The following is a 25,368-nucleotide window of genomic DNA, read 5'->3' as shown; positions in this document are numbered from 1 at the left end:
TCAACTGCTCTGCAACTTTGTCCAAGACATGGAACCATTATTTCGTAACTGGATAGAATTAGAATTTGGATGTGTAATACTAGCTTAAAGATTATTCAGGTGTGTATTTCAAAAGATGCGAGTTATAATTTTGAGCAACTTCTCCCAAGACACCCAGTCTCTAAAACGTCGAAATAGGGTAGAAAATATTTTTGACCGTCTTTATTCATATTCGTGCCACTGTGCGGCGCTCTGATATGCAGAGTAAACTCAATGACCTAGCCGAACGCTCCTCTGCGGCGGGTCTCTCCATCAATGTCAACAAGACCAAATCGTTGGATATCAACACGGGCAACCCTTCCAACTTTACGGTAGCGGGGCAAGCAGTGGAGAAGGTCGAAAGTTTCCAATATCTTGGCAGCCAAATAGCGTCGGACGGCGGGACCAAAAGCGACATAGGTGCACGAATCAAGAAGACTAGGGCTGCCTTTGCGAGTTTACGAAACGTATGGAGATCCAACCAGATAAGTCAACGCACCAAAAAATCCGAATTTTCAACTCGAACGTGAAATCTGTGTTGTTATACGCCAGCGAGACGTGGTGTGTATCAGCGGAGAACACTCAAAAGCTGCAGGTCTTCATCAACCGATGCCTGCGGTATATAATTCGTGCCTGGTGGCCTCACAACTGGATCTCGAATGCCGAGCTCCATCGTCGATGTCATCAGAAGCCGATAGCAACAGAAATTCGAGAGCGAAAGTGGAGGTGGGTCGGCCACACACTTCGACGGGGCGGAAACGAAATCTGCAAGCAAGCGCTGGATTGGAATCCAGCAGGACATCGCAGCAGAGGCAGACCCAGGGGCTCATGGCGGCGGAGCCTCAATAAGGAAATTAAGCAAGTCGATAGAAATCTGACCTGGGCCCAGGTCAAGGCAAAAGCGAGCAGCCGCCCAGGATGGAAGTCTTTCACGTTGGCCCTTTGCACCGCTGGTGGTGCACAGGACCCTTAAGTAAGTAAGTAAGATCTGTGCTGAAGCTCATGGGCAGCGTCAGATCAAAAGTTCGCTCATTGACATACGATCAAAGGAACTGCGGATTATTTTCATTCAATTGAGAAAATATATCTATATGAAATAAAAATTTGAGTTCATCAACATAACGTTGAACTATTCCAATAATAAACTATGCTTATACTTTCTGGAACACCCTATAACAGGAGAGCTCCAAGGAGATTTTTTGATTAAAATTTAACCTATTATTTAAGTGACCATATGTTAAGGTATACTGTTATTTTTTCCGGTTCTTCCATAGAATTCCTGGTTATTTCCAGGATTCCCCAGTTTTATCGGTTTGCTGGCCACGCTGCAAAATAATACAAATTCAAAGTGTCAAGATGAACTGGTTTGACACAAGAAATTAATTTCAATAAGCAAATGCCATTCGGTACGTGATAAATAATAGTGTCAGCGAACGCTGAGTGTATTAGTTAAATAAACTGATTGGTTTTGTCTTAAATTTATGAAACGTAAAAATTAAGTCGAATGAAGTTCGTATTCACTTTACTATATAATTCAATATTCTTGGTAAGGTAACTATTAGGGTGGTTCAAAATAATGATTTTGCTCAATCAAGCTCAATCGATTCTAAATAAGGTCCTGATCATTTATTTGGATGCGAACTCATACTACCCTGGCCCTTTTAAGTTTATATGGAAATTACAATCGGAAAAGTGAACGTTTTGTTCTCAATGTCCTAGCCCTTCGCCATAATAATTTACGGAAATGCTTGCTATGGCAGGAAAGAAAACCTCTACAGAGCGAACTGATTTCTACAGTGCTGACAAGTCAAAGAAGACTTATTATTCAAAACATTCCTTGTCAGTTGTCCTATCGCCAGATAAACAAGCAACCCCAATAGGAAAACAAGCCTACTTCTACGGCCCAACAAACTATTCCGCTTTCCCCAAGGACACCATAATAGTTTCAATAAATTAATAACCTTCCCTCCGCCTAATATGTAGTTCCCGACCTAGATTTCAATACTTCATGCTTACGCTAGACATCAACTCTCTACAAATGAGCATGTGCCCAACCCACCCAGAAGGATGCACAAATACGCGAACCGTTCGAATACATTTGATACGGAATGATATCCGCGAGCGCGGACAAAAAACAACGACTATCGGGAAGACTCTCGCCAGTATCAATCGAACGATTGCAGCTCGCTGCTGTGGTGTAACCTCGAAAAATTTGGATCATCGAAATCCAATTTTCCACAGAAGTGAGTGTAAGCGACCTACTTCCTATTCCTCTGCTAGCTGAAAGCGAAACATTTTAATTCGGAAAATTTAGCTCACTATCGGTTCGCGTGAAAACTTGAAAACAAACTTTCCGCCCGTAGCAGTAGGCGGGTGTGAGTCTAGAGCACCCTGCTACTTGGATAAATGCTGGAAGTTGGCGCTATAATTTCCTTTTCAACGCCACCGTGTGCGACGGCAGACGAATGTATAAGCATTAGAGCCTCTCTAAATAATTATTGTGTGAAAGCAGCGAAGGTAGGAAGTGAGATTCTAACAAATCAACACGGCTAAAGGCGCAAAAGGGATTCAACTCGAGGACATGGGAACGGAAAGTAGTAGACGAAGCAGAGTGGCAGCGGTGTGAAAACCAAAACAAAGAGCGATGTAATCGAAATGGTAGAGAAGGCGCAAACTAGCGACGTTGCATTGTATCACAGACCAGAGACCAGTTCGACTTGGGAACTCGAAAGTGGTGGTAGAGGCTGGGCTGGACGCTCGCCAGGAGGTCTTCAAAAATTTGTGGGTAACCGTGGATATTTGTGAAGCCCAGTCAAAGTGTGTGTGTGTGTGTGTGGGTGTGGGTGTGAATAGTGCGAGAATAAGTTTCTGGCTCAATTCTTGTGGTTGAGGTGGAGGTAAGTCGTCCGCGTGTCAGTCACAGTTGCAGTCATCATTCTTGTCATAATAAAGTAATTAGTTGCAGCACGGCAGACAGGAAAAGTGCAATGGTAGCTTTGCTGGTTTATGTGCAGAGATATTGCTCTGCAATTGGAATGCTAATTAAAATTCTTCAAGTGTTGGCATGTTTCGTGCAGTTGGTAGATTTTGAAGAGGGTTTACATTTCGGCAAAAGCCTGCTCAGGAAGTTTAGCAGTCATGCGAAGTGGAGCGTGTCCTAGTCTAAATTGTAGGTCGAATAATTTTACAAACTTTGTTAACTACTAAAACGCTGAATGTGCACTTGGCTCTTGAGAAAGAAATGTGCACGAACTGTTCTCAAATGATTCTTCTAAAGAATGCTAAGTTTTTAGGATTGTCGTTTTCTTTTTGCGCATCAAATCTTCTTCATGCTTGAATTTTACGTCTTAACAAGAACTATACTCCAGTTTTACCACAGGGTTTTTTCAGCACTACTACAGTTGATGGTTGAGAGATTTCCAAGTCTGCACGATTTTTGAATTCATTCGTTCGTATTTTGTGTGGCAAACACAATGATACACTAAAGGGTGTGCATGACATTATTAGTAAACACAGAAAACGTTGTGCTAGACATTTTGATATCTTCCGATGGCTTTCAAACAGGGTGGCTACTAAATTTCCACTTTAAAACTCTGGGTTATTTCTCCTTATTAATGACCAATATTTTTTTTAAATTTCCCGTTTTTTCGGAGCAGTCGCACCTTCAACACTTGCTGCGCCAAGCTACATTTCCGCCGGTAGTGCTGCTTCTTGGGGTTTTATCCAGTAATTTCACTACTGTTCGTATATTTATTTTAAAATCAAATCTAAAAAAGCACAAACATCAAAATGTGGTTTAAAGTGAGTAGGACTAAGAGATGAAGATAGGACTAATAACCTATGTCAATTTGATCTGTTTTGCTTCGAACTAGGAAGCTCACGAACTTCATTACCGATCCATTTACCGAAATTATCGGATTCCGGTAATTCTAGTTGTTTTTGGAGTTATTCGATATCTCAAAGCTTCCCGGGATACATTTTAAGAATTTTGATAACAGGTGTTATGGAAATTATGACTGTTTATAGAGTTATTTACCTATATATGCCCAGAATAACATTGGAGACTTGTAGGGTTTTCAAAAATATCTGCATTTTGGTGAGCTTGTTTTAGTTTTCCCCTGAAAGGGAAAGCGAATGACAGGTTACGTACAGTGCTGCTATTTCTCCTGTTAGTGTTTAATTCAATCTTCTGTAACTTTTTTAATTGGACCGGTAAAATGGTCGTCTGAAATTTATTCCTAATTAAATACATCCACTCATCTATCTTGTAAATTCATTGCTAGAGGCAACACATCTGGCAACGCTTTTTCCATAAACTAGGTGACTTCCGGAGAGTGGACACTTTGGAATTCAATATGGAGAATATTTCCAAATATGGCGGACCCCAATACAATATTGTGCCAGTGGTGGCGGGGGGACACCCCTCACCATCCCTCTCCAAAGGGGGAGTTTGGTAAAGAGAGATGATAAAACCGATGTGTACCTTCCTAAAAGTTGACCTAGCTCGCTGTCTACTCCTCTATATGCAATTTTCACACTTCCGTACTCTAAACGGAACTATCAATTCTATACTTTCATCTCCTCACTCTATCGTATAAAAATTACCACTTCAGTCTGTTATTTGAAATTAGCATCTTCAACTAAATTAAACTGTATGTTGGGTAACACGCCCACATTCATCAGGATAAATGTGGATTCACATAAACGTAATTCAAAATCTTTCTCTTTCGTCTTCAAGGTAGATGATGTACCTTTGAAAAAGTGCATGGATTTCATAGAACACCAGAAAACATTATATAAAAGGGCGCTGACACAATCGGGTTATTACTGTATAACAAATGTGAGATATAAAGAACTGTAGAAACTTCTAGAACCTCTGCAACTCTACCAAACGTTTGAACTCATGAGAATTTCAATAAATTTCAGCACTCACGCAACAGAACTATAGAACTGCCCGAAAATTAGGAGCACAAAATCTTTCAAAACTCCAGATATTTTGAAATTATGACTACAGGAAAGTTAGGAACTGCAAGAAATCTCAGAACTCTTGCAACTTCTGGAACTCCAAAAACCCTTAGAAATCTTGAGAAGAAGAAAAATGTTGGTACTCTGTGAACTTTTAAAACTTCCAGCATCTGTCATATCTAGGCTGGTAAACGACTGAACTATGCGTACCATTGATACTTCGCGTATCTTCAGGTATAAAATAGACCCCACTAGCGGTCCTTAGCCTCTTGTTCAGTAACTCTTATCGCTACCTCCCCCGCGGTGCCGGCTGGGGTACGAGTAACTATAGGGAGATCGGGTAACCAACCCCGGTGGGACCTTGGTCGTATGCTGACAGGAAAGGGGTTGACTTCTCTCTCCGGAGAGTGCACTCTTCGAGCGTCTGTTCACCATGGAGGTGCGGCTCAAAACGGCGTCTGTTCTCCATGTTAGGAACGTCTGATTAACGTCCTGGTGCGAGCGTGGGACTCTAAACAGTGCTGTGCACGATGGTCCCCCGGTGAGACAATGGGGGTTGGTGGAGTCCCTACAAGCCAGCCGTAAAAAAAACAAAAGTACAGGAAGCAAGCAATGTACATACGGACCGGAACAATCAGCATAGACCCAAGCAACGGAAACGGACTAACGATTGGAAACTCGGAACATGGAACTGCAAGTCTCTCAATTTCTTGGGAAGTACCTGTATTCTTTCCGATGTATTGAGGGTCCGCAAGTTCTACATCGTAGTGCTGCAGGAGGTTTGCTGGAAGGGATCGTCGGTACATAGGTATAGGGATGGTTATACCATCTACCAGAGCTGCAGCAATACACATGAGCTGGGTACAGTTCTCATCGTGATGGGCGAAATGCAGAAGCGCGTGATTGGGTGGTGGCCAATCGATAGCAGAATGTGCAAATTGAGGATCAAAGGCCGTTTCTTCAATGTCAGCATAATCAACGTGCACAGCCCTCACTTGACAAGTGACGATGGCGATAAAGACGCTTTTTACGCGCAGCTGGAACGGGAATACGACAGTCAAAATCGTCATCGGAGATCTTAATGCTCAGGTCGGCCAGAAGGAGGTATGCAGACCGGTTATAGGAAAGTTCTGCGCTCACCAGCTAACGAACGCCAACGGCCTTAGACTAATCGATTTCGCCGCCTCTAAGAACATGGCCATACGTAGTACCTACTTCCAGCATAGCCTCCCATATTGGTACACCTGGAGATCACCGCAGCAGACAGAATCGCAAATTGACCACGTTTTGATCAACGACTTCTCGGACATTATCGACGTCAGGAGCTATCGCGGCGCAAATATCGATTCGGACCACTACTTTCTAATGGTCAAGGTGCGCCAAAAACTTTCCGTTGCCAACAACATTCGGTACCGACGCCCACCACTGAAGCTGCTCGAAGTCGCAACTGAGTACGTGCAATGCCTCGACGCAGCGTTGCCGGATGAGGGAGAGCTCACCGAAGCCCCTCTTGAGCACTGCTGGAGCAACGTGAAAGCAGCCATTAACAGCGCTGCTGAAGGCGCCGTTGGGTTCGTGGAGCGGAATCAACGGAACGATTGGTTCGGCGAAGAGTGTCAGACGATTTGGACGAGAAAAACGCAGCGCGGGCGGCGATGCTGCAGCAAGGAACCCGTCATAATGTGGAGCGATATAAACAGAAGCGAAGGCAGCAAACCCATCTTTTCCGGGATAAGAAGCGCCGCCTGGAAGAGCTGGAGTGCGAAGAAATGGAGCAGCAGTATCGTTCTCAATAAACACGCAAGTTCTACAAGAAACTCAACGCATCCCGCCAAGGCTTTGTGTCGCAAGCCGAAATGTGTCGGGATAAGGTAGAGGGTATCTTAACGGACGAACGTGAGGTGATTGAAAGGTGGAAGCAGCACTACGAGGACCAGGCAGAGGCGGAGGACCAAGGCGGCAGGATGAATGGCTTCGTCGGTACAGCGGATGAGGGGGACATGCCAGCTCCCACGATAGGTGAAGTTAAGGATGCTATCCGACAGCTTAAAAACAACAACGCAGCTGGGAAAGATGGTATCGGAGCGGAACTTATTAAAATGGGCCCGGATAAGTTGGCCACTTGTCTGCACCGACTGATAGTCAGGATCTGGGATACAGAACAGCTACCGGAGGAGTGGAAATAGGGAGTAATATTCCCTGTATATAAAAATGCGACAAACTAGAATGCCTACAAAGTGCTTTCCCAGATCATCTTTCGCCGTTTATCGCCGCTAGCAAGCAGATTTGTGGGAAGTTATCAAGCCGGTTTTGTGGACGGGCGATCGACAACGGACCAAATCTTTACGTTGCGGCAGATCCTCCAAAAGTGTCGTGAATATCAAGTCCCTACGCACCTCCTATTCACCGATTTCAAGGCCGCTTATGATACTATTGACCGTGAAGAGCTATGGAAGATTATGGACGAGAACGGTTTTCCCGGGAAGCTGACCAGACTGATCAGGGCTACGATGGATGGTGTACAGTGCTGTGTGAAGATATCGGGTGCGTTATCGGACTCGTTTGAAACTCGCAAAGGACTTCGACAAGGCGATGGTCTTTCCTGCCTCCTGTTCAACATTGCGCTAGAAGGTGTTATGAAACGTGCGGACTTTAACATGCGGGGCACGATCTTCAATAAGTCCAGCCAGTTCATCTGCTTCGCTGACGACGTGGACATTGTCGGAAGAACGTTTCATGCCGTAGCGGAGCAGTACACCAGGCTGAAACGTTAAGCAGAGAAGGTTGGATTAAAGGAGAATACGTCGAAGACAAAGTATCTGTTAGCTGGAGGAACCGAGCGGGATATGGCTCGCATAGGCAGAAGCGTGACAATCGACCGAAATGAGTTCGCGGTGGTGGATGAATTTGTGTACCTCGGATCATTGGTGACGTCGGATAACAACTGCAGCAGAGAAATTCGTCGGCGTATTATTGCCGGAAGTCGTGCTTACTACGGACTCCACAAGACCCTGAGATCGGGTAAACTTCACCTCCGTACTAAATGTACCATGTACAAAACGCTGATAAGACCGGTAGTTCTCTACGGGCACGAGACGTGGACGATGCTCGAGGAGGACCTGCAGTTTTCGAACCACGAGTTGGCGCAACTCTATGGCGAACCCTGTATCGAACAAGTTACGAAAGCGGGACGGGTACGATGGGCGGGACACGTGTTAAGAATGCCGGACAACAATCCAGAAATAAAGGTGTTTGCCTCGAATCCTGCCGGTAAAAGACGAAGAGAAGCACAGCGAGCAAGGTGGTTAGACCAAGTGGAGCAGAATCTTGGAAGTGTGCGATGGTCAAGAAATTGGAGTCAAGCAGCCACGGACCGAGTGAATTGGCGTAACATTGTGATGCAGGTGGATAAGTAAGTATGTAAGTATCTGCCAGATTTCAAGTATTTTTTACCGAAGCGCAAGAAAGCTCAAAAGAAATTTTCGTACTTCTAGTAGCTCTTGAGACTTCAAGGATGTTTGGTACTCTGGAATATTTAAAAAGCTATTATCTAGCTTGTAATATGACAAACACGGCAAGAACCGGTTCAGTACCCAAGTTATTAACAACAAAAAAAGTCGTTATTTCGAAAATGACAATTCGAAGAAATATCGATGCTCTAAAATCACCCAAAATTTTCTAAAACTCCTGCATCATCAAGAACTACAAAAATTCTCAGAATGCACGGAACATTTGGAGCCCCAGCAGCATTTTTAAACCCGAGAAATTCAGGTTCTCAGCAGCTATCAGCTCTCCAGGATCTTCTCGACCTCCAGCAACCTTTAGAGCTCTTGAGACTACGACTACAGGAGCTGAAGAGCACCCGGAGCTTTAAGAACTACAAGAACTCCTTGAACTCAAACCCACGATTTTTGAGAATTTTATTGGAATTCCGTTACATCAGCAATTCCAAGCCAAATGAGCAGTTTCAGGCGAAAAGCCGAACACAGAATTGGATTTTTGAATCGACTTTCTCCGATTTGGATGATAATTTGTGTACTAGTTTGTTATGGGTAATGATTCACATTTTTGCTAAAATTCAGCAATTTTAGAACTTGTACAATTTTCGAAATGGCATAGTTATTCAAAACATGTTTTTTATTCAATCAAAGTGTTTTGTTACTTATTCAATGTGTGAAAGTTACGATTTTCAGGGTTGGGAGGCAATGCTATACAAATATCAACATGAAGCTTTAGTGTGATAATGTAGGTAGATAACATTTTGAAGAGGATAGATTGATAGTTCCACTAGAGTACGGCAGTGTGAACATTGAACAGAAGTTGAAATTGAGCGAAGGGCCATTAATGCGGCAGTACTAATCATACTCGTACTCCTTTACCTAACTCATACTTTGTTGGATGAGTGGATTTCAGGTTTATCACTACTTAAAACCCCACGTTGCCGAAAACACTTCCAGGCAATGGTGTGTTATAATCAGAGTTAATGTACACGTGCATCCATCCCGCGTGATAGAGACACTCTTTCTATAAGATCGTAGGTGCCTGGTACATTTTGAGACGAATTATTTCGCGTTTCTTTTTTGTTCCTACGTGCCTCATTCGTGTCACATGTGGTGTGTCTCATGAGCTAAGCTCGGCGAGCTCCAGGGAGATCGGCAGCGTACCCACGTCCTGCGTGCATGCTAAAAGTGGCTGGTTTGTGATAAAAAAAAACAGCAGAGAACTGTTGTAGTCCTGTCACATTCTCGTGTTGCTGGTACAACTGATTGATTTCAATCAGTTGGTATTCAGTTTTAGAGGGTTGAGAGATTGTGGTTTTATAGAAGTATTTCAAGCGGAAGATGAGTTAAACGATTACGAACCAATTACCGGCGGGGTTATTTGTCACCGATCCATGCGCATGGAATTTTCTTGTTTCAAAATATTGATTTAGCTCCACCAAGTTCAAACGATTTCAAACGAAGCTCCTGATCATTCTCACAAAATTTGTTCCCATTAGGATGCGAACTCATACTGCACTTGACCCTTTGAAGTTTATGTGGGAATTGAAAAATTGAACGTTAGGATAATTAGTTATTAATTGATTAGGAAGGTGATGTTCTTCTGACATGGTTCATTTACTACTCAGCAGACAACATTGGAATAATAGGACAAAAAATCGAGGCTATTATGTCATAAGGGCAAGATGCAGTGTTGCCCTGAAAACAGTCGATTAATCCTACCAGCAAGTTATCCACTTGGAAATTAATCAATAACAAATTTTCTTGACATTCAATTAAAAAGTTGTTTTGAACAAAGTTGTAGTTGGGAAATTTTCACGTAAGAGGGGGGGGGGAGGGGGCTCTGATAGACAACTTTTCCGTAAATCATTATGGTGCAGGGCTAGAACGATGAGGACAAAAAATACACTTTTCTTATAGTAATTCCCATATAAGCTTCAAAGAGTTAGTGCAGAATCAGTTCGCTACCAAATTAGCTCAAATTTTGGGATATTGATCAGCCTGATTTTGATCCGATTGATCTTGGTGGATCAAATTGATAGGTATTTTGCAGCTGGCAGAGAACCAATAGTTCGGAGGGCCATTTAAAAAAAACTTCGTTGTTGAAATTGATTCGTGTGACTTCATCCATCAGTATTTTCAGCCTTTCAAGCTGTAGCCGACATCACTAGTTAATTCAAACATGTACTTAAATTTGAGAACTGTTCAAATATGTTTAGATAAAAAGCATGGTGTGTTCGTCCCAAGTAGTAGTCAACCTGAAAATATGATGAGAAATAAGAAAACTGGATTGTAAATTGTGGGATGAATCCAACATATTTGTCACACTCAACGGTCAGTATCTGAATCGAAAACCATGTTTTCCAAAATGTTTATTTAGTAGGCTCAATATCTTTGAAAGCTCTGCGGAGCCGAAGGACTAAAAAAATATTACAATGGAGATCTAAATCGATTTCCTATATTTTTTGTGTGCTTGCAACGCATCGAATACCGACAGATTCACAAACCCTTTATGCCGAAGATGCTGATGTCTGACAATGCACCTACAGCCACTACACCAGGGTACGAACTGCTATCCGAGTTGCAAGGAATTTTGTAGTTCTTCAAAAAACTTCGTGGTACTTCAGGGAACTTTTTAAAAGTTCAGAAAACTTTCTTGAAGTGCAGATTTTTCTTTAAAGTTCAGCTTCAGTGAACTTCGTAGAGTTTCATCGAACTGCTTCGTACCTGGAAAAGTTATAAGACAACGACACTTCATACACCTCGCAGCTCGTAATTGACAGTATGGGCTGAATGAGGCTATTCATACTGTCGCTAATGTTATTAGTAACACTTATGTTTCGTTTGACTCTAATGTTCCGTTAACTGCTTTCACTAGAACACTGTCCTGATTTTGAATGTTTATTTGGTATTATTATTATATTTTGCTTTATGCATTGAAACCAACATATGTCAGATGAATCAATGAAATTATTTGAAGTTCTGAGATCATGGAAAAGTTCAGAAAACTTCGTAGAAGTGGGAACTTTATACAAGTTTAGGTATCTTCGTAAAAGTTTATTGTTTAATGGCAGGGAACCTCTCTATTATTCAGGGACCTTTTTTTTATAACTTCAGAGCTTTGATGAAACCTCATGGACTTGAAATAGTTCAGAACTTTGCGGAAAATCAACGAGAAACGAAGACGTGAAGCAAGCTTTGATGAAGTTTTGTGGACTGCGTAATAATTCGAGGAACTGCGTATACCTTCATAGAAGTACAGGGCATTTTAAAAGTTCAGGGAATTTCGTAAATATAGAAGACTTTAGGGATCTTCGTTTCAGTTTAGGGAACTTCATAGCAGTTTGTCAGAGATCTTAAAAATCTCAATGAACTTCCTGAAGATGAAGATTTTGGACCATCGTTTAATTTCAAGGTACTTTGAAATTTGAGTAAATTTTCTAAAACTTAAGGAAATTTTGTAGATGTTCAGGAAACGCTGCATAAGCTACAGGACATTCTTTCAGACAGGGTGCCTTCCATTCATTTTGACTAAAAAAATGTTTTAGGAAATTATGGAATAATACAATATTATGATGATATTTTGTATGTGTAAGGAACAAGACAAATTTTTAAAGTTTGTGTTTGACACATAAAACCTGCAAATTTAGCTTTGACAGAGCCACAATGAGCGATTTTCTGATCGCCTCTTCGCGAAGAGTGAAGAGTGAAGAGTGGGTGAGATAAATGACAAAATCGCTTATTGTGACTCTCATGCAGCAACATTGGCTGGTATTATGTGTCAAACACAAACTCCACAATCTTTTCTTGTTGCTTACACAAACAAAATGTTATTATAATATCTTATTATTCCATAATTTTATAAAACATTTTTTTTAGCCAAAATGAATGGAAGGAACCCTGCTATGCTCCCTAGGCAGCCAGGAAGTTTTAAAAGATCAGCATTTGCTGATGTTCTTCTGGTCTGAATTAGCGAGTTGCTAAAAAAAAAGAGGGCTTAAAAATGTGCTTAAGTTTTTGAATATCATAATTTTTCAAATGGATAGATCAACTTTCAACACGTTTTTTTCAAAATTTAAACCATACTCTCTGGCAACATGGAGGCAACATGGTGGCAACATGGTGATTTGATTGGTTGATCTGTTGCAGGTTGTGGCTGTACCACTTTCTGGTTTGTTGTAGCGAGATGGTGGCGCTTGGTGGCCACTTTGTGGAATTGGTGCCGATACTCAGGCGCTTCCTTCTGACACTGTTGGTATACAAAGGTCGCCCATTATCTAACCGAAAAGGTTATTTCTTCTTAGCGATTACGGGCATCGACGCGAAAACGATGCCATCGAAAGCCGCAGAGCAATGGTCAGCAGAAGCCACCTAGATCGTACCGTGCCAACCAGAAAGCGATTTGAAGGAACGGAACAGAAGGTCGGTAGACTTGGTGATATTAATAATTGGAATGGTAAATACATCACTACACTGGTCTACACGCTCATCTGAGTTAAAGCCAACGATGCCCGCTCATGTCACTATTTTGCTGCAGCTATTTCTAGATAAACATTTCAAAAGGTCCTATTTGCATTGAACGATGCTCTTCATCGACTTTCTCTTCCATTCATAACTCAACTTCAAAAGCATTCCCTGCTGTATTCAACGTTCTAAGCACAAGATATGAACTGTTGCTATCAAACTGTGTGGCAAAATTAGCACCAAATGCATTTGCGTAGACGTGGTTATCAGTGAGAAAGTCGATGAAGAGAATCGATCAAAGCAGATAGGACCATTTGAAATGTTCATCGAGATTTAGCATAGACCGCGCCATCACCCAGTGGGTCACCGCTTCTGTTATAGAATTTATCTGAATGCTCGATCACATGAGGCACATTAAAAAAAAATCTGAACATTTTTAAAGTAATGGTAACAAAGTACATTAATACGTACGGTAATACGTCTAGAAAAAAAATTTCTGCAAAAATTCTTAATGCAGGTACAAATCGGTTTTTTCATCTCTCTTTACCAAACTCCCCTTTTTGGAGAGGGATGGTGAGGGGTGTCCCCCCCCCCCCCGCCACCACTGGCCAGGGGAGTTTGGTAAAGAGAGATGAAAAAACCGATTTGTACCTTCCTTAAAAGTTGTCCTAGCTCGCTATTCTAATATCTAGGGGAAATGACGGCTTCGGCATGACAGACTATTTTCGGCACCCCAAATTGAAACACTATTTTCACTGGATTTTCTTACGAAAACACTTCGCTGAATGCATGCAAACGATTCTTTATGCTTTCAGCTTCAATTTGACTATATTTTTACCACTGAGAAAAAGCAATCTAGCAGGGTTTTCTTGAAATGAAACACACGCACTACAAATTGTAGCTGATTTCGAGTTGCCGATAATAGAACAGCAGATTTACATGCAGTTCAAATGGAACGGTTGCCGAAGAAAAACTGGTTGCCGACAATACTCGCTCTCACTAGAGAAGATTGGAGCTTTGTAAAAGCGTTTCAAAACAGTTTTTGACAATTCTTTCGATTGAAATTGTTAGAACAGCTGGCAGCAAAAGATTGTAAACAAACCAATACTGCATAAAGGGTGATACGGTCAAAATTTGGTCAATATCAACTTGACGTATTTCTTTCAATTTTGCATTTAAAAAACCTGAACACCCCTCATTTTGAAGGTGTGTGTGTGTAGAATGTTGCTCCTATTTTGATTTTGGAATTCACTCTTCAGTTGTCAAAATGCCGTCCAAGCAAGAAGAGCAGCGTATCAAAATTTTGCTCGCGCATCGCGAAAATCCGAGCTACTCGCACGCAAAGTTGGCAAAATCGCTAAAAGTTGCCAAATCAACCGTTACAAATGTAATTAAAGTGTTTGGGGAACGTTTGTCGACAGCCAGGAAGTCTGGATCGGGGGGAAATCGAAAACCGGAAGCCGCTGAGACGACAAAGAGAGTTGCCGGTAGTTTCAAGCGAAACCCTAACCTCTCTCTCCGAGATGCCGCAAATAAGCTGGGTGTATCGTCTACAACCGTGCATCGAGACAAAAAACGAGCCGGACTATCGACTTACAAGAAGGTAGTGACTCCAAATCGCGATGATAAACAAAATACGACGGCCAAAGCGCGATCCCGGAGGCTGTACACGACGATGCTGACGAAGTTTGACTGCGTGGTAATGGACGACGAAGCCTACGTCAAAGCCGACTACAAGCAGCTTCCGGGACAGGAGTTTTATACGGCAAAAGGAAGGGGAAAGGTAGCAGATGTTTTCAAGCACATGAAACTGTCAAAGTTCGCAAAGAAATATCTGGTTTGGCAAGCCATCTGTACCTGTGGCTTGAAAAGCAGCATTTTCATAGCTTCCGGGACTGTCAACCAAGAAATTTACGTGAAAGAGTGTTTGAATAAACGTCTGCTGCCTTTCCTGAAGAAACACGGTTGTTCCGTACTGTTTTGGCCGGATTTGGCATCTTGTCATTACGGTAAAAAGGCCATGGAGTGGTACGCCGCCAACAACGTGCAGGTGGTTCCCAAGGACAAGAACCCTCCCAACACGCCAGAGCTCCGCCCAATTGAGAAATACTGGGCTATTGTCAAGCGGAACCTAAAGAAGACCAAAAAAACTGCTAAGGGCGAGCAGCAGTTCAAGGCAAACTGGCTTTCTGCGGCGAAGAAGGTGGACAAGGTGGCTGTACAAAATCTGATGGCAGGGGTCAAGCGTAAGGCCCGGCAATTCGGATTTGGAAAAGCGGAAGCCTAACTGAATATTTTTCCTGAATTTTATACTAATTGAACTTGAAAAAGAAATTTAATTTGATTTTTTAAATAAACGATTTCACCGATTTACACGCGTTTTCCCTTGACCAAATTTTGACCGTATCACCCTTTATGTGTGCGTTCCATAGAGAAAAAGGCTATAGAAAGAAGATCGCTGCTTAGGTTGCCGAGAATACGTAAATTCCCCTATATACAATCTTCACACTGCCGGAACTATCAACTCTATGCTTTCATCTACTCCATCTATCGTATAAAAATTACCTTTACAGTCTGTTATTTGAAATTAGCATCTTCAACTATGTAAATCGTTGACTTCACGTAGAAGTAATACTAAAAACATATAGTCAAAGGGAAAATAATTTCATTTGATAAAAATAAGACAATTCAGTCACGCCATTTTTGCAGTTCACTCTGGAATTGTGACGTTTCAGATGTTGGTTTCAATCAGCGCTGCCATTTATACAGATTTCTCTGTATTATACAGATTTTTTAATCTTAATACAGACCCGATACAGAATACAGATTTATCACAGATTTTTAAATTACAATACAGATTTATACAGATTTTTATAAAATGCTTGAGAAAAAAAAATCTATATCAAAATAAGTTATCAAGCAGTTCTCACTAATATCAATATATGTTATAATTTTGATATTCTTCGCATATCTTTTAGCTCTCATTTTTGTTCTGTTAGCCATCAACTCCTTCAAAATGAAATCAATTTGTGTTATCAGGAATAATGAAAACAACATAATTCTTATAATGAGAGAGAGAAGGATTAGTATTTTCCATTTAATTCCACTACTTTATTTGCTTATCCTTGACAGATACGCGTATTTCGTCTACAATGTGCAGACTTCTTCAGTGTCTTGTACTAATACTCGACTAGTCGAGTATTAGTACAAGACACTGAAGAAGTCTGCACATTGTAGACGAAATACGCGTATCTGTCAAGGATAAGCAAATAAAGTAGTGGAATTAAATGGAAAATACTAATCCTTCTCTCTCTCATTATACAGGTATTCCACTAAGACGCCCACATTCATCAGAAAACATAATTCTTGTTTTCATTTTGTTCTCACCCTCTGCTCGGGAACCTATCAAATTTTCATCGACAATAATTAATCATGTTATAGTGTTTTTGACAGCATTCACAACCAGAGGACCAACCGCTTTCGGATGCATATGGAGCTGGTAGTAAACGATTTGAGATTGTATGGGGATTTACAGTATTAATTGAATATTTCCAATATAATCATGTATGTTAAATACAAGAAAAGTGCCCGAGCACATTAAAATGGTACAAATACAAGTACTCGTAAACAATTTATTTGCATTGAAAATGTATTTCGTAAGAAATTGCGGATTTTCTGATATTCTCCATACTGCAAAAATGATTTTACCAACACTGGCGGGGCGACATCTCTCGACTTTTCGGTGTAACTACCACACAAATGATGTAATTAATTGTATTCATCTATATTAAAAATATCAAATAGTAATGAACTCGTGCACTTTTTTGCATTTAAAACTGCTTATCAGGAAGATAATGAATAGAAACTAAAATCTCCATACATTTTCAAACGGCTTCATATCACTCTTATAAATAAGTACGGACGATATCACAAATGGCACAATTATATCCCGTATGGTTAGTACGATAGCCCGAATAGGTGGTTAAGCACTTTTTATGGTTATTTTGTATGCACTGTATTTGTAAAACAACAAAACATGATTAATTAAGAAAAAAATCGTCAATACAGAAAATACAGATTTTTTAATAGAGTGAATACAGATTTTTTATAAAACCACCTGGCAGCTCTCAATAACATGGCGGCATGTCACCCAGCTGGTTGAGAGTCTCGACAGCACATTTTTGCACACACGAGGAAAATGTAACTCTGGTTATAATGCAACTCTTCTTTATCCAACTATTGTTTTGCTTCTCTCAGCAATAGCACGCAACACCACCCTACTGCTTATCTCTGAGAAAATTTATTTGGTTATTTTGAGAAAATAATCAAACGAAGTGTTAAAAAATAAATAACAAAAAATGTCAACATCAATATTTTTGATTTATAAAAAAGATTATGAAAAATTACAACTTTTGAAATGTTGCAAACCTTGGACACTTACAAATTGACAAAAATCGTAGAACAACAACTCTTTAAACTTTTGGTTCGTTTTTTCGTAACTGATGATAATTGTCTACATTTAGGCGTATTTTTGAAGTATTATGCAATTTTTTCGTAAACCACAACTTTTGTTGAAATTTTAACACCAGACTCTTCTTCAGCGAACACAAATCAAGTATAAATGCTATCTTCTGATTCTGAATATTGCATTGCACAAAAACCTGCATGATCAACTTCACCCCAGAATTGATAATATGCATTTTTAATTTTATTTTAATACTAAAAAATAAACCAATCATGCAATTTGAAAACTAAATCCGTACTTTACAAATGGATTTATTAGTGCATGTTTCAGAGGCATTTGTTAGTGTGTCAAATATATGATTGAAAAAATATTCAGGTATTTCGGTAAAACGTGATCAACTTCCCCCCGTTTTACGGTATCCATTGTCCCGCCTACCAGTCACTCTATCAGCAATTCAACCATACAAAGGCCACTCGTCCTGTCTGTCTGTCCTGGTTGTCAAAAGTGGTGCAAAGTACATTGAAATAAGTTGCAGTTTTTGATAGCGATGAAATAAAATTAATTTAACAAATGAAGTATCATTGACATGTTTAGTCTTTCCTATCGAATTCGAATTGTGAAGGTTGTCAAAAACCGAACACTGAATGCAATTTATCGATTAATATAGGAAAAACTTTTCCACATACGCCAAACGCGGTAGCAACCGGTACTTAAAATAGAATCACGCTATCACACCAGACGGGGTACATTTCTACACACGCTTCCCACATTGTACCTTCTAGATATACGTCGTTTCATTTGGCATTCCTCCGATGCACTTCCCCATTGCACATACATACATGGGACGACGTCGAAGTGAGAAGCCGCAATTTTATCACCCGACAGCATAATAGCGATATCCTGCGTGGTACTAGATGGCAGGGTGCGGCGGCACGAGGCATCGAACAGGAACTGCGTCACACCCCCAACATTCTTCTAGTTTGTACTAATCGCCTACAAACATGCCTACCCTAACAACAACCTAACAAGTTAGCTGGAAGCGGAAAGAGAAAGTATTAAACTTGTTTCTTTTGTTCTATTTCTAGCAACCGGAAGGCGCGAGTAAACCCAAACAGCAGCAATCCTCCGGTGGCAGTGGCCGCAACTCGTCCCTAGCCCAACGTAGTGCTCAGTTCCAAGCGAATCGGCAAAATTCCGAAACCGCCGAAAGACGCCCGCCGCTGGTGCGGGCTATGTCAGCTCCGATCCGACCGATAGACAACGATTCCAAGTTCCTACAGAGTAAGAAGAAGACCCGGAAGAAGAAGATTTTGCGGTACGCTGTTTTCTGTTTGAAGTGATTTCCAAAAACTTAAGATCCCTGTCCCTGCTCTTTTTCCAGTGAACGCGACGAGATCAACGAGTGCGATGAGGACGACTTCGACGAGGAAACACTCAAACTCAACACGACCAACAGCAAGAACACGCTCGCTGCAGCTGCTGGTGGTCCACGATCGCGCTCGGTGCTAGGGGGAGCGTGCGACATCGAAACCCTCGTTTCGCTACTCAGCTCCGGGGGAAGCGACTCGGAGAAGGAGGATACGGTGCCTACGCACGGTGCGGATTCCACCGGAAACAGCTCGACCAATTTCAATATCAACATCAGCTCGGCGCTCAAGTCGCGTGCTCCAATGCTCAAGAAGGCTGGCAAGTCGGGTATGTAACCACAGAGGTTCGGCAAGTGGCTGCAAAATCATGCTTTCGGTTTGTCGACAGTTTCATTCCAGGAGACCGAGCTGAAGCAAACCGCCGGACTCAACCGGGACTACTACCAGCCGGGTCATCGCAAGCCACCGTCACTGCAACCTTTTGCCAATCGAATCAGGAGAAGCCAACAGTTGGCCAATACGTTGAATGCGTTTCAGAAGAAAAAGTGAGTTGATCTGACTTTTGTTCAGTGTTTTCGGGTGTCGTAGCTTTGCAATCAGTAACATTTTGTCGCACAATGGATATTTTAAATATTATTTCTCCTCCCAGTTTAACCGAGGGCACCAAGTCCGACGAGGATAAGGACCAGCACAGCAGCGATGAATCCAAGGACAATGCCAAAAGCAGCGATTCCATCCCACCATCATCAAATCCAACGAAAACGGTTCAGGCGTCATCCCCGTCGTCGTCGGATGCCAAAACAGGAGATGCTGGCAGTGGTGCCAGCGGTCAGGATGGTGGACTGGTGGACGGCCAGACACCGAAGGAACGCGAATGCTACCGGCTCTTTCAGAAGATGTCCAACATGGGTCTCTCGGTGTCGTACGATACGATCCTGCGGGGAATGCTGACGCCAACGGAGCTGAGAGTACTCCAGAAGCAACGCACCAAGCTGCAGAAGCAACAGGAGTCATCACGCCAGAACAGCAGCGAGACGGAGAAGGAGAACGACAGTAGCGACAATAGCAAAAGCGAGGGAACTGCTAATGCTAGTGATTTGAGTAGTTTGCTTAGCAGCGGACCGGAACTGGAGGTCGTTAGTGGACCCCTGCCGGTATTAGCGGAACAAACGGTAGAACAGTGAATTTGGGCTAGATATTTTATTTAGGTTCAGCAGAAATTTGGTTTGATCAGCAAACTGTGATAGAAACTGATTACTCGAATGGGTACAAAATGGACGAAATGTTACGAAGCACCTATTATTGAAGCGCACATTGAACGAACAGAGTTTTAAGCATGTTGGCAAAAGGTTCAGAGTTTGTTTTGAAGATGAAGCTCAGTATCAGTTAGTTTTAGAAACCCCAAACAAGGACTACGGCACACAGTTGAAACTTTGTTAGAAATTGCTTTAGCTAATTGTAGCCACAATAAAGAATGTATGTTCCGAAAAAAAAAATGGGCATGGCAATGGATTACTTTGACAGCCGAAAAGATTATCGCTTGCTTGTATGATGGATTGGGCTTTCTTTCGTAGAACGTTTCAAAGGGCTTTCTTTCACGTTCTACCGGAAGAACATCTCTCGTTTCTATTTTTAAACATTTTACTCGAATCTTCTGAGTTCATGCATCTGTAATTTTCTGCAGAATTCTATTCCTGTCACGCTCCAATCCAAGCAAAAAGGACGATTGTTTACTCTTTTCGCTCTCTACTCAGTTCTCGTATAAATAGTAAGCAAATAGCATTTTCTTATAAAAAGCGTTTCTGCGTTGGAGCTGGGACCTTTTTTTTTTTGTTAAACGAAAACCTTACTGGAACAGCGTTAAAAGTAACTATGCAATCTATAATTAAATGGGATTCACTCGTACAAATAGACTAAAAAAATAACGTAAAGTTTAAATTAAATAACATATATCACACGCACTTTTAGTTCATTTCAACATACACCGATTCTCGATTCTCATTTCCCACGCGCTTTTTTGTTTTGTTTTATTTTCCTTACCTCCAATTACAACAACTGATTTAAACCGAATGTCCTAAAATTCCTTTTCCTTCAGAAGTGAACCTGTTTTGCTTGCACTGCGCATCCTTTCGCAGTTATGCGTATGAAGCGACACCATTTTGTGTTAATACTGATTTCGTTCTGAAATTTTCGTTTTTTTTTTTTCGTTTTCACTCGCTACAAATTTTACCCTACGACACTTCTTCCGTCTTCTCTCTAAAACTTAAAAACTAAATAAAACAATCTGAACCGTCGTTTAGTCGTTTCCGTACATTCTTCCAGGGCATAGACAAAAAAATATATATGCAGTTCTTCTCTCAATATGTTTAAGAGTGCGATATAAAGTGCGAAAATATCACTGGTACACCGGTAGTTGTAGTTGTATTAATATGTAATAGGTAGTAGTAGATGATCTTTTTTTTTTTTTCTTTTTCCTTTTGCTCTCGTAATAATATTAGCATTCGATTAGTCTTCAAATGCAAGTAGACTGATTGTTCATATTGCTGTAAAACATGGCACTACTTCTCGTCTTCGTCGCTGTGGAAGCATTTATTCTCATGGTGAGTATTTCCTTGCATATAGCAGGAGAGTAATATTTGTTTTATTTTCATTATTATACGGTTTGGGATCGATGGGTCACTGATTTAGATGTTTTTTATGAGCCTAATTTGTGTTAATCTAGCCAAATAGTCGGACATAAAATGCCTATCAAGCACCATCTGCCAATGTAGGGCTGAAATCATTCAAAAAAGATGCCAGCCCAAAGCAAGCACTGCTAATGGCAACTTTGGGCCATTGTACAACGTCAAATATGTTTGACTTATCCAAAAGGCAAAATAACTTAAGTATATTAGAAAATATCGTCAAATATTTCTAAATATCATCGAAAAGATTTGAGTAAAAAAAAAAATGAATATCAAAACATATTTTGATATATTCAGCCAGGCATTTATCAGGCATTTTTTGTCGGTGTGACTAGTAAAGAACGGTGGTATGACTGATCATTTGAGACAAAATGCTGTACTGGTGAAACGTCTGGTGAGCTTTGAAGAAAAGATGGCAGGTCGCTGAGTTTAAAAGGTTCGAAAAGTTCGATTTAAATTAGCCTACTTGTCGGGTACAAAACTAGTAAGAACTAGAGAGGGTCTAGTATAAGAGAGGAGCGGACTGGCTGGTTTTGAGCCAAACGATCTGTCAAATCCAGAGCCCATCGAGCAGCGCCTATTTTGATTGCATTGCAGGTGTTGCTAGAAATCACCTAGGCATATGTTGCCAAGGCAGTTTGTTTTGAATCCGCTCTTCTCTTATACTAGACCCTCTCTAGTAAGAACCACTTTGGTTAGACATCTTGAAGTCGTTAGTGACAACTGTCAAGCCGTTCCACTTCCGCTTTCACCCACATTGCGAGTGGGTCTTTACTGTTCAGACCGACTCAATTTCGGCAAAAGCGGATTCACTCAAAAGTGAGATAAATTTTCCGGGCAAAACCCGTGGAAAACCAGGAAAAACTTCTCAAATAAGAGGAAAAACCATGAAAATTTTACTCAGTTTACTAATAGACTGAGTGAAACCACTATCGATTTTCCTCATATTCGAGAAGTTTTTCCTGGAAAAGCCCGCAAAATTCAACTAACTTTTGAGTAAATCCCAAGGGGTAAGTCACTCAGTACATTGTGCCAAAATTAGATTCAGCACAACTTGGGCACATCCATCGGCACACCTTCGGCATAATCTCGTAGGCATTGTATTGTTGTAAATAAAATGCACTGCTGGAAAACTGGCATTGAAGTTGTTCACAACATTACGAGCTGTTTAACTGTACAGGGTGCGTGACGAATTTTTGCAGTAAATTTCAAATAGTAATTTCTCATGCTTGTGCATCATGATTTAGATATATTTGGCAGCACTGGATAGCCTATACTGTTAGGTGTAAGATTTAAACCAACAATGTTGAGTAAACGTAAAGATGTCGAAACAAGAGAGCAATCTGTCAGCCGTTGTCGCTTTGTTGCGCGCCGGAGTATGCATGAAAGAAATAATTCGGTCGGTAAATGTGTCTGAAAGAACAGTGTATAATATTAAAAAAGGCTTGGGAAAGTGATAAGACGCCTGCTCATACTGCTAACAAAACACAGAAATGGCTTACGGAAAATATTTCGTAAATTTGGGAGGAAGAGATTTGGCCCCCAAGCAGTCCCGATATCAATCCGTTGGATTATTTTGTATAGGGCGTCGTCCAACGGGATACCAATAGAACCCCTCACACCACACTTAAGTCGCTAAAAGCTAAAATCAAGGCAGTGATGACATCTATGGATCGAAACATTTTAAAACGTGCATACTGCAGTTTCCGGAAGCGTCTAACTACAGTCGTCGAAAGGGAAGGCATTTTTTTTTTGAATAAATTTACTTACAACTTCCATATGTTGCGAAAGAAAATAAATCGCACAAAATTCATTGCTAGAATAACTAACTGGTGTATTTTTTCTCAAATATGCCATTTACTGCAAAAATTCGTCACGCACCCTGTATATTCAGGAACATCCTCTTATTGAATATACCAGAGGAACTCAGACCAACAGTTCACTTATAGATCTAAATACGAAAGGTAGGTTCTAGAGTGGGCTCAAGAGAAAGATGCAGTTAATCAGACCCCATTATTATCTTTAATTCAAATAATTCTGCAACTCACACAAAACAAACAACAGAAGTCTATTCATCATCCTCTATAGTCGGTCTCCAACAATATTCCCCAACTCTTTCCGGCCGCTGATAGACCGTTGCTTTCATATCACGAAAGGCTAGGTTTCTGGTCTGCCTTTGAGGGCATTATAAAACCCTAAAACACAAGGCTTTTATTATCCTATGAACACAAAACACCAAAATTTCGCACACCCGCCACTTCCCACAATTCGATCTATCCTTGCGATTTCAAACCAAAACATTAAAGCTATCAGAAATACCGGGTTGCCGGGATTGGTATTTTACAAACAATCGCAGCTTGCTCTATGTCCGGCACAATCGACATACCTGCGGCACACTGACAAAAAAGATGACCCAAGATTGGTGTGCGGAGTGACCTACCCCTTGGTAAATCAACTTTTGCCTAAATTACGTCGCCTCTCCTCAATTTTGAACGGTCTGAACGACCGTGTGTTGAAGTAGATAACCGCAGTGCATAAATGCGCCAAACAACGCGAGCAATGTGAAGAAAACTCGTACAAATAGTCAAACCTTACGGCCAATGAGAGTAACTCAAAACGGAGTCGACTTGGTTTCAACCTTGCAAAAAGTGTAGTACTCAGTTAATGAGTCAAATTTTCCTCGATTTTCCAGCAAAAATGGAGGAAAATCGAGATATATCTCACTCAGTATATTAGTATGCTTCTAGACTGAGTAAAATTTCGGTTGATTTTCTTCATATTCGAGCAGTGTTTCCCGGAAAAGTGGGCAAACATTTCACTCACTCACTGTCTCTCATCGGCCGTGTTTCTTATCTGATTTTGTAAACAATTCAAGCTGAACATTGCATTAGGTCCTAAGTAACATTGATCGATTCTCTTCGTCGACTTTCTCATTCGTTAATAACTTGAGCACATAACCGTTTCTTGACGTGTTTGTCGTATTAAATGCTAGATAAAAGCTTCTTTTATCGATCTGTGCGCTGAAAATACCTGGGAATGTCTTTTCATGGCCGTGGGAATACAAAGAGAAAGTCGACGAAGAGAATCTGTCAATGTTACTTAGGACCAGTGTTGGGAAAATATCAAAATATCAAATCGCACCAATGCCCAAGATCGCGCCTGATTTTCGTAGACAAAAATCAACAAGCATACAGCTGCGGTTGATTTTGCAAGCTGTGATATCGCAGCTCGGAATTTCAAGCTAACAAAACTCACCAGCTGCAAATCTCAACAAACTGTAGTGAGATTGAGTTTAATGATTTTTGCTTTACACCCGAACGCAACCGAAGATTCCATAACGGCTGGCAGCAGTCACTTCGTGTCTGCCATCGGTGAACAGTAAAAAGAGATATCAAACTATACTTTCTCTTTCTAAGAAAACGATGTGCAACGGAATCATGTTTGTGTCAAGTCAACTCTCCGCTTGAGTTTTGCACGTTTTGAATAGTCTCGCAATATCAAAGGAGTTTGTTAAATCAATATCAAGCATGATATTTTGTTCCAATATCACGCGTGATATTGAGACCGTATGAGAGCGGAAAAATATAATTTGATTGATGATTTTGCCAACACTGCTTAGGACCTTAGGGGCTTCCATTAGCTCAGTCGGTAAAGGCGCAGCTACAAAGCAAGACCATGCTGGAGGCGGCTGGGTTCGATTCCCGGTCCGGTCTAGGAATTTTTCGGGTTGGAAAATTTCTCGACTTCCCTGGGCATAGAAGTATGATTGGACTTGCCACACAATCATATCAATGCAAAAATGGTACAGGCATCGAAAGCTCTCAATTAATAACTGTGGAAGTGCATCTAGAACACTAAGTTGAGAGCACGCAATAAGCTAATATGCGATATGCAATAAGCTTGAA

The 25,368-nt window shown here is 41.1% G+C and overlaps 1 protein-coding gene across 1 annotated transcript in view; it reads left to right on the top strand.

Moving 5' to 3' along the window:
- The window catches only part of LOC135706905 (protein hunchback-like), a 44,258-nt gene extending 23,983 nt beyond the window's left edge, over positions 1-20,275 (top strand). The window contains exons 3-6 of the mRNA XM_065228593.1: positions 18,498-18,727; positions 18,794-19,107; positions 19,168-19,324; positions 19,429-20,275. Coding sequence (XP_065084665.1) covers positions 18,498-18,727; positions 18,794-19,107; positions 19,168-19,324; positions 19,429-19,963 — 1,236 coding nt within the window. The 3' untranslated portion in view covers positions 19,964-20,275. The remainder of the gene's footprint in view (positions 1-18,497; positions 18,728-18,793; positions 19,108-19,167; positions 19,325-19,428) is intronic.
- Positions 20,276-25,368: the final 5,093 nt, after the last annotated feature.

Source organism: Ochlerotatus camptorhynchus, unplaced genomic scaffold (assembly GCF_037179485.1).
Source record: "Ochlerotatus camptorhynchus isolate MF236.1 unplaced genomic scaffold, CSIRO-AGI_Acam_v1.1 ptg000023l, whole genome shotgun sequence".
Classification (NCBI taxonomy): Eukaryota; Metazoa; Arthropoda; class Insecta; order Diptera; family Culicidae; genus Ochlerotatus; species Ochlerotatus camptorhynchus.
The sequence above is the reverse complement of the archived record's forward strand: the minus strand, read 5'-3'. Positions and strand labels throughout refer to the sequence as shown.